At 40.7% G+C, this 10,679-nt stretch overlaps 1 protein-coding gene across 1 annotated transcript; it reads right to left on the bottom strand.

Annotated features, from left to right (window-relative positions):
• Positions 1–851: 851 nt before the first annotated feature.
• On the bottom strand, positions 852–6,284 carry LOC120026810 (tumor necrosis factor receptor superfamily member 6B-like). The gene is made up of 4 exons (XM_038971523.1): positions 6,177–6,284; positions 1,973–2,354; positions 1,285–1,467; positions 852–1,189 (listed from the first exon to the last, which is right to left on the bottom strand). The coding sequence occupies exons 1-4, from the start codon at positions 6,282–6,284 to the stop codon at positions 852–854; spliced, it is 1,011 nt and encodes a 336-aa protein (XP_038827451.1).
• Positions 6,285–10,679: the final 4,395 nt, after the last annotated feature.

Here is a 10,679-nt window from a genome sequence, read left to right as displayed (position 1 = left end):
AATCACAAAACATGTTTGCATAACAGCAACATTTTGTGTGTGTGTGTGTTTGAAGGCGTAACCATTGATTGCAGAGGTAGGAACATGATACATTTAAGTAAAACAATCAATGAAACAATAGATCTAGACAAGGGGTCCCCAGTTACATTCAGCCTTGGGAGGATTTTTCCTTGAGTGCATGGTCGGGGGGCCGGAACATAGTTATAAATAATGGAAAAAAAGGTATACCCAAACACGCTTCAGCCCAGCTTAAAAGAAAAACCTGGTTTGTCCCATCAAGAAATCTATCAGATTTATGCAGAAACTGAGTGCTCCTTTTTCTTTATTCTGCCGGATAGTCACCAGTTGAAATATCCTGGGGTAAGGAATGTTTTTTGAATAGTTATAAATAATTTGTACACTGCAAATTGACCGCAAGAATCCCAAACAGATATAGTGTTTGACAAAAACAGAATAATTTCAAACCTTGATCACATTGGGATACAATCACATATACCTCTATGTATGTGTAGGAATACTTGGGAACAGATTTCCTAAATTAAAATGACTTTGAGGTGATTCCCTGGTGATTTTACAGTCTTTTATGTCCAACAAAGAAAAGTATATAGGCCTATAAAAAAACATATACTGTACATTATAATTGTTTTGCCCAGAAAACTTGTGGCCAAATAAAATACCCAAGGGCAGAATTTGGCCCACAGGTCACCTATTGGGGAACCCTGGTCTAGACTGTATAGCCCACATACCCTATATGGACCATTTAAAATGAATGGACACCTGTTGAAATGAATAACTTTTTGCTGTCCTGCTCAAGATGTTATTCAGAAGATGGGGATGACAGGCTACTTTAACTAATTTTGGGCTACTTCAACTAACTCTTCACAGAGTTTGGATTGCTGGTCGATATATGCCAGTTTACGCTCTAGTTTGTCTCCCATGTTGAAGGCCCCTGTCTTCCTCAACACCTCAGGAAGTTTCCTAACATGATCGTTCCCTGCACCTTGGTCCCAACTGTTCATAAAGTCGTGAAGACCCCTTCTATTAAGCTTCATGACCGTTCCTATGAGCGGTTTCTTGCCTCCCTCTTGTGGCAGCCTCATTGCTAACCGACGCATTCTTTTGATTCCCATCGTCTGGTGAAGTTGAATGAAGAACGTAGGAAGGATTTCATGCAGATATTCAGCTCCATCTGAAAATAAAAAAACAAGGCTGGGAAACTTAAACTCAGCTGAGGCCACAAATTATTAGTTCATTATAAATATTGTTATTCAAAATGTGTTTTACCACGAGTTTTGAGGTCATAGCATGAGGCGCACAGTGTATTGTGCCAGTCCTGGCCTTTCAGAACCACGCGAAGTCCACCAACTTTGCAGTTTGATTGCGCTAGACAGGTCGCTTTTGCGGAGGAAACTTCAGAATAGAATCCGGCCTGACACTGCACACATTCTGTATCTTGGTGTGGTGTACCTGAGGAAATAATGTGGCACACATTTCAAAATATTTATCTCAAAATCATTTTTCACCAATTCAATGAGGAACACAATCCATTTAAGATTTGATTTGGGTTTGACATTCGATACATGCTAAACGGGGGGATTGATTTACATGTTTGCTAATTGTTTGCGTGGCTAGTTTAACTAAACCATAGTGTGTATTGCATTCACTACATGTCTATAGACTGCTTTCATGGTAATAAACCATATCTACATAAATGAAATAATTGAAGTATCCCTTTAATTCACCTTAATTCGCAGATTTGTTATTGATGCCAAATGTCATTTTTACAATCCAAACAAAGAGAAACACAATCAGGAGAGACTGAGACATCTGAACATGCAACCTACGCATATGGAACTATAGACTGTAAACGGTGATGATAAGAAAGTGTTTAAATCAAATAGATTAAGTGGAAATAGTCATTTCGCGTATAACATTTTCTATATGTAAAACGCGGGCTCTATTTTAGCCATACCTGTAGTATTCGCTCCATACCCGGGGGGACATTCTTTATGTTTGATACATGCTTCGTATTTCTTGTTGAAGTAGTAACCCTCCTTGCACTCGCACTCGCAGTTGTTGGATGGAGAACACTCCTGCTTGACAACCTGGTTCTCGGCGCACATGCTGCAGCGCAGGCACTTGGAGATGTGGTTCCAAAATTCAGTGTATGCCCCATTGGGACATTCCGCACAGTCGCTCTTTCGCATGGCACTGCAGGGCGCGCGGAGGTAAGTTCCAGGTGGACAGCGGTCACACACTATCGAAAGACCAGAGTAGCGATCATCGTTTTTGAAAGTTCGGGCGTGAAGTGCCATACCGGCATCAGCACTGACTAGCATCAACATAAAAAAGAGCTGTAGAGATAGAACAGACAGGTTATCATTCAATTTGTTTATACAGCATTTGGTTCATATTCAGTTAATTGCAATGAACTAAAAAGACAGTTTTCATACAGGCTAAGCATATGTTTCTACATACCGTCATTGTGTAGGCTAATGCACCTCTCCTTGGATTCAAATAGATGCTTTATTTATTTGGTCCAGAAAGAAGACCGCCTATTTAAGTGCGCGCATATGCAAGCGCATTGGGCGTCACTGAGGTTGGTTTTAACATAGCCTATTAGTCAGTTAAACGTGTTGACGTTGGTATGAGTAACCAATTTTAACCAAGCGGAAACGTTACAAATTCCGATAAAGATAATTTCGTGATTGAGCCGACATGTGCAGCGTTTACTGTGAATGCAGTCTCTGCTAAAGCAGGAACATTAGTCTCCGCGAAGCAGATTGAATAGAGCGCCTATTCTACTGAATTGACAATTTTATCCGTCAATAGCATATGCATTTTATGCTGAGTTCTTCTCATATTAATTGACTGTTAGAAATGCCTGAGATGTTAGGCTATTCATGGAATCATGTATTAATTGCGCTGATAATAAATACTAGTTATTGTTCTCGTTAGTCTATTCATAGGAGGAAATGTCACTATAAGATACTAGGAACCCTTGGGGAAGGACATATCAAATAATATATTAATTAGCTATATTAATTAGCTCTCACCATGCATAATTGCTATTAGCCTACAAACAGGATTGGGTAGGTTACTTTCTAAATGTAATCGGTTATAGTTGCTAGTGTAACAGTACTCTTCTTGCGTTGTGTACAATCAATCCTCGACACGAACTCCAAAGTGTAGCACCAGTCATGGAGATTTATTCTGATAGGAACAGCACAAAATTGCACGTCATGCAATGCACGGCTCACCATCCAACTCTGCACTCACGCACGCTGGTTTGGTGCTTGTTCACTGGGCCATGTAGTTACCAAAATAATACAATTACAATATAATATCTTTAACAATGTACCTGATAGGAACAGCACAAAATTGCACGTCATGCAATGCACGGCTCACCATCCAACTCTGCACTCACGCACTGTACAAAATATATGAACCCCCCCCACCAGACACAGTAAGTTGCTAGCTAGTACTGGCGGGAATTCTTTACAACCAAAATGCACAACCAATATTCTCCAAAAAACACTGCATCTTATGTGTGATGTTCGAATAACATTTACAAACAAATTTATATAAATTGTACACTTAAATCATCACTTGGGAGTATAAAAATCACTTTTGATGTACAGTGCTTTGCAACCAACAACTTACCGCTGGTTTGGTGCTTGTTCACTGGGACGATTCTAACTGAAACATCCTCCCTCGTAAGCAAGCTACGCAAACCAGCCAATAAGATGCCATGTTGAGTAGGTGACGGCAAGACAAAACTAAAACCAAAAACCCATTGGCTTAACAATAAAGTGGCAAGGGGAATCACCAATATAACCCTGTTACACTAGTTACATAATCTGATTACTTTACCCCTTAACTTCTTGAGCCTATGGGGGCGCCATTTCGACTTTGTAAAAATGAGTTCCCAAATTAAACTGCCTCGTACTCAATTCTTGCTCGTACAATATGCATATTATTATTACTATTGGATAGAAAACACTCTCTAGTTTCTAAAACCGTTTGAATTATTTCTCTGAGTGAAACAGAACTCATTCTGCAGCACATTTCCTGTCAGGGAGTGAGATTTCAGAAATCGAGGTCCCTGTTCTGAGGTCAGTTTATAAGTCCCCATGTAAGCCATCGGGCTACATGCACTGCATACGTCTTCCTCTAGATGTCAGTAAGCGGGGAGAATTTGAATGGAGTGGATTGCGCAATCTGGGACCCTATATAAGACCGTGGAACGGAAGTACCGTCCTTTTCAACGGTGCGCCTGGCGCAAGAAGACATCACAATGGCGTCCTGCAAACGCTTTCGTTTTAGTAGTTCTATATCTCCGGTCATGTTTTTATTCGTTATAGGTGTTAAAGACATCATAAGGTAGTTAATTTAAACCGATTTATAGCAGTTTATAGCGATTTTCTGGGATTTCTTTGTCATGCGCTTTCACGAGTTGGACATGTCTCCAGTGGGTGGCTATCGTTAGCTGCTATTTCGACAGGAGAAGAGGACATCTTTCAACCCAAAGACGATTGTTCTGGAGAAAGGACACCTTGCCCAAGATTCTGATGGAAGCTCAGCTAATAGTAAGCAGTCTTTATGCTGTTAATTCGTACTTATGTTGACAAATGTCAAATAATAATTCCGCCATGAATTATGGTGCGGTCTCGCTTTGGCGCACGCTGTATTGCGCAGTAACGTTAATTTTAAAAATCTAACACAGCGATTGCATTAAGAACTAATTTATCTTTCATTTGCTGTCCAACTTGTATTTTTTAGTCAAGTTTATGAATAGTTTTCGATTAGAATAGGTGCCTCTCCAAGATGGCGCCGGACAGATTGCTTGAATTTTTGGCCACTAATCACATTGTATAACCACGATTTGTGCCGCTAAATATGCACATTTTTGAACAAACTCTATATGCATTGTGTAATATGATGTTATAGGACTGTCATCTGAAGAATTCTGAGAAGGTTAGTGAAAAAATTTATATATTTTGGTGGTTTATACGTTATCGCTATTTTTGCCTTGAATCAATGCTGTTGTGATGTTTGCTATTGTGGTAAGCTAATATAACGCTATATTGTGTTTTCGCTGTAAAACACTTAGAAGATCTGAAATATTGGCTGGATTCACAAGATCTGTGTCTTTCATCTGCTGTACGCTGTGTATTTTTAAGAAATGTTTTATGATGAGTAATTAGGTAATACACGATGGTCTCTGTAGTTATTCTAGTCGCTTTGGTGAGAGTTGTGATGGTGGCTGCAATGGTAAACTATGATTTATACCTGAAATATGCACATTTTTCTAACAAAACATATGCTATACAATAAATATGTTATCAGACTGTCATCTGATGAAGTTGTTTCTTGGTTAGTGGCTATTTATATCTTTATTTGGTCGAATTTGTGATAGCTACTGATGGAGTAAAAAAATGGTGGAGTAAGAAAGTGGTGTCTTTTGCTAACGTGGTTAGCTAATAGATTTACATATTGTGTCTTCCCTGTAAAACATTTTAAAAATCAGAAATGATGGCTGGATTCACAAGATGTGTATCTTTCATTTGGTGTCTTGGACTTGTGATTTCATGAACATTTTATTATATGATATCCCTGTGGCTTTAGGCTAGGCTATGCTAGTCAGCTTTTTTGATGGGGGGGATCCCGGATCCGGGTTTGGGAGGTGTTAGAGGTTTTAAGAAGCATTTGAAGAAGACAAAATGGATCCATCAAGAACATTTGGTGCGTCATAATAATGGTCTGTGACTTGTGGTCAGACTTGCTCATGTGGAACAAACTTAAAATTGCAACTTTGTTCAGTGCTGAATTGAATGTCATTGAGAAAACAGAAAGGTGTCATAATGTATTTTTTCACAAACATCCTTTCTGATTTAAAAGTAATCCAATAAGTAATCATCTAGTTTTTTAAAAGTATCTTTCATCTGATTACAATATTTTAGCTGGTAACGACTGATTAGAGTTATTTTTTTGTAATCAGATTACACGTTATCAGTTACTCACCAAACCTGTAAATTACTCACCAAAATAATTATTCACCCATATGCAAAATTTCTACCTTTGAAGATGTCAATGTGTAAATGTATGTTCAATTCAATCTCAAAGCCAATGACCAGCATGACAATATGAAAATCCCCTGTGGATGTCTTCCTTGCCTGACCCCTCGACAGGAAGTGCTTCACAGCTCTCTGGTCCATCTGGGTGATGCAACTGATGTTGCCCAGGCTGCTATACTTGGGCTGCATCCTCTTACAGTGGGCCATGAGACATCCAAAATCGGTCTTCTCACAAAAACGTCTGTGGCGTCTGAACAAATAATATGACCACTCTATGGAACGATGAGACTCTCATGAACACAATGGTGTTTCTCGGTTTTTCTCGCCAACTTCTATCTGTAGCATCTGAACCGTTTGGTCGACAAACTAATATGACCCAACTGTCCTAAAATTCTAAATCAAATAGCTAAATGATCCATAGTATGACCATCTTAAAACAATTCCATATTTGGCAAAACAATTGTCACGCCCTGACCCTAGAGATCCTTTTTATGTCTCTATTTTGGTTTGGTCAGGGCGTGAGTTGGGGTGGGCATTCTATGTCTGGTGTTCTATGTTTTCTTTTCTGTGTGTTTGGCCGGGTATGGTTCTCAGAGGCAGCTGTCTATCGTTGTCTCTGATTGAGAACCATAATTAGGTAGCCTTTTTCCACCTGTGTGTTGTGTGTAGTTGTTTTGTGTTGTTGCACCAGACAGAACTGTTTCGTTTCGTTCACTCTCTTTGTTGTTTTTGTTGTTTCAGTGTTCAGTTTATTAAATTACAATGAACACTTACAACGCTGCGTTTTGGTCTCCTTCTTTCCAGGACGATCGTTACAACAAAACAAATACCATGGCAATGCCTGACCATTTGAAGTTCCAGACAGTATGACTGTGCTAAGTTCTCATATTGAAATTGTTTTAAACAATCTGTTGCTGTATATATTTAACAAAGTGCTGATGTACATTTCCCCTGTGAATGGAAACAATTATTCGCTCATTCCTTTGGCATGGGATAATTAACATATCATTCCTCAAGTATGCCCAACAGACTTTCCTATTGCAAAAATACCCTTGTGTACGCAACTATATTTGATTCCATTGGTGACTCAGGAAAAGACCTTCTCAGGTACTTAACCGTTAACGTTATTTGATTACACCCACATGTGCATTGCCCTAATTTGGATAACAAACTGACCAATTAAATAAGAAGCCTGTATAACGAGGTTTACAAGAAACCTGGAAGGTGCTGGAAAGTTTATGAAGAACCCCTGTAAGCACGGCTGGTGAAAATATCATTTCAGTCTCATCCCTCAGGCATCTCTGTCTCGTAATTTCCGGTCACAACTTGTAGACTTGTTTACGTGCTGCTTGTTGCTAACCTTACTTTGCTACCTGCCAACTTTACGGTTTTTACTTTTTAATTACCGTTTATATTTTTTGTTTTTCCCTCAACTTTTTCACCCCGGGCGCTTTCTCTGGATGTGGTTCGTGAGGACCTCCACCAGCCGAAGCTAAGTAGTAACATTAACATTATGCCTTCTAATTGCAGTCGCTGTACTCATACTATACAGGAGAACGATCGCCTTATAGCGAGGATAGCTGTGCTGCAAGCCCAGCTTCAGACACAATCGTTAGGCAAGGGGAATTTAAGTGTATGAAAGGATGAAACAGCGACTCTGCCACCAATAAGTAGATAGTAGTATAAATCCCCTCGCACAGTCCCCGCAGCCGGACAACTTTCTCATGGCTTCTGGAAGGAAATGTTGTAGGAATGCTCAACCGGTGTCACTCATTCAGCCGACAGGAACTTTCAACCGGTTTTCCCCATTAAGCAGCGAGTCGGAGTCAGAGGCTGAGCCTTCTCTGGTCTCTCCTCCTCCCGTTACGGGGTCTGAGACGCCGAAGCCTCCCACCATTAGCTCTGACAAATTGAAAACCCTAGTCATTGGCGACTCCATTGCCCGCAGTATTAGACTTAAAACGAATCATCCAGCGATCATACACTGTTTATCAGGGGACAGGGCTACCGACGTTAAGGCTAATCTGAAGATGGTGCTGGCTAAAGCTAAAACTGGCGAGTATAGGGTTATTGTTTTCCACGTCGGCACCAACGATGTTAGGATGAAACAGTCAGATCACCAAGCGCAACATAGCCTCAGCGTGTAAATCAGCTAGAAAGACGTGTCGGCATTGAGTAATTGTCTCTGGCCCCCTCCCAGTTAGGGGGAGTGATGAACTCACAACTCAATCGCTAGTTGAAAACTGTTTTCTACCCCTCCCAAAATGTAGAATTTGTAGATAATTTGCCCTCTTTCTGGGACTCACACACAAACAGGACCAACCCTGGCCTGCTGAGGAGTGACGGACTCCATCCTAGCTGGAGGGCTGTTAGCCAGCCTGCCAGCTTAGTGGAGTCTGCCACTAGCACAGTCAGTGTAGTCAGCTCAGCTATCCCCATTGAGACTGTGTTTGCCTCGATCTAGGTTGGGCAAAACTAAACATGGCGGTGATCGCCTTAGCAATCTCACTGGAAAAAATACCTCCTCCATTCCTGTCATTATTGAAAGAGACTGTGATATCTCACATCTCAAAATAGGTTAGATCCTTCACTTCCAAGGCAGTTATAGTCAATGAACTAATCACTGATCATAATCTTGATGTGATTGGCCTGACTGAAACATGGCTTAAGCCTGATGAATTTAATGTGTTAAATGAGGCCTCCCCTCCTGGTTACACTAGTGACCATATCCCCCGCGCATCCCGCAAAGGCGGAGGTGTTGCTAGCATTCATGATAGCAAATTTCAATTGACAAAAAAAAACTGCTGAGTTTTTGTCTTTTGAGCTTCTAGTCATGAAATCTATGTAGCCTACTCAATCACTTTTTATAGCTACTGTTTACAGGCCTCCTGGGCCATATACAGCGTTCCTCACTGAGTTCCCTGAATTCCTATCGGACCTTGAGGTCATGGCAGATAATATTCACATTTTTGGTCACTTTAATATTCACATGGAAAAGTCCACAGACCCACTCCAAAAGGATTTCGGAGCCATCATCGACTCAGTGGGTTTTGTCCAACATGTCTCCGGACCTACTCACTGCCAAAGTCATACTCTGGACCTAGTTTTGTCCCGTGGAATATATGTTGTGGATCTGAATGTTTTTCTTCATAATCCTGGACTATCGGACCACCATTTTATTATGTTTGCAATCACAACAAATAATCTGCTCAGACCCCAACCAAGGAGCATCAAAAGCCGTGCTATAAATTCTCGGACAACCCAAAGATTCCTAGATGCCCTTCCAGACTCCCTCCACCTACCCAAGGACGTCAGAGGACAAAAATCAGTTAACCACCTAACTATATTGGAACTCAATTTAACCTTGCGTAATACCCTAGATGCAGTCGCGCCCCTAAAAACAAAAACATTTGTCATAAGAAACTAGCTACCTGGTATACAGAAAATATCCGAGCTCTGAAGCAAGCTTCCAGAGAATTGGAACGGAAATGGCACTACACCAAACTGGAAGTTCCGACTAGCTTGGAAAGACAGTACCGTGCAGTATCGAAGAGCCCTCACTGCTGCTCGATCATCCAATTTTCCTAACTTAATTGAGGAAAATAAGAACAATCCCACATTTATTTTTGATACCGTTGCAAAGTTAACTAATAAGCAGCATTCCCCAAGAGAGGATGGCTTTCACTTCAGCAGTAATAAATTCATGAACTTCTTTGACGAAAAGATCATGATCATTAGAAAGCATATTTCGGACTCCTCTTTAAATCTGCACATTCCTCCAAAGCTCAGTTGTCCTGAGTCTGCACAACTCTGCCAGGACCTAGGATCAAGGGAGACACTCAAGTAAAAAAAAAATACTATATCTCTTGACACATTGATGAAAATAATCATGGCCTCTAAACCTTCAAGCTGCATACTGGACCCTATTCCAACTAAACTACTGTCATGATGTTGCCTGCTTGGGTACTTCAAACCCCATCCCCCTCTCTCTGCCTCTCCCTTTCCTACCACAACCCATGCGGTGATCAGAGAGATGTCGTAAATTCCTGAGAATCCCCCCACCACAAACAAACAGTATTAAGAGAGAGGGTAAACTTTCAGGACAAAGGAATTCTCTTCCACCTCACAGAACTTGGGGTACGAACATATTTCATATTCCTGCAAAAGTATGAAAGACCGGTGGACAGTCCAGCTATGAACCGGTCCATTTGTCACCACGTGGGAAACTCATGTGAGACTGTGGGACCACATTACCATACCGCTGTTTATATAATAACCTCAGATATGAGGTTTACATCTGTGTGTTGTATAAAATGAATGAGTGAGTATGATACTGTTTGTATAATTGTGTAATATGATTTTGAACTGTTTAATGAAGAAAAATACAACTCCCTGTTGTATTTGAACTAAATCCAAGGACCGCCCCTGAGCCAGTTGGGTCAGAGACCATGGAACCACCCCTCTCTGCTATCTGAATAAAAGCCAACTTTAAGAAATTACCATCCAGACCATGTTTCTCTCAATCACGAGAGGACAAAGGTTGCAGACCAGCTTACCTCGATAACGAGAGGGCCAATGTTTGAGACCAGACTGCTGAATCTT

This window comes from Salvelinus namaycush, chromosome 32 (assembly GCF_016432855.1).
Source record: "Salvelinus namaycush isolate Seneca chromosome 32, SaNama_1.0, whole genome shotgun sequence".
Classification (NCBI taxonomy): Eukaryota; Metazoa; Chordata; class Actinopteri; order Salmoniformes; family Salmonidae; genus Salvelinus; species Salvelinus namaycush.
The sequence above is the reverse complement of the archived record's forward strand: the minus strand, read 5'-3'. Positions and strand labels throughout refer to the sequence as shown.

Coding starts and splice junctions, on each gene's coding strand:
- LOC120026810 (XM_038971523.1), bottom strand. CDS start 6,284: ATGGCCCACTGTAAGAGGATGCAGCCCAAGTATAGCAGCCTGGGCAAC. Junction 2,355..6,176: donor ACTTCCTGTCGAGGGGTCAG/GCAAGGAAGACA, acceptor CTATCTCTACAG/CTCTTTTTTATGTTGATGCT. Junction 1,468..1,972: donor GTATGGAGCGAATACTACAG/GTATGGCTAAAA, acceptor TTATTTCCTCAG/GTACACCACACCAAGATACA.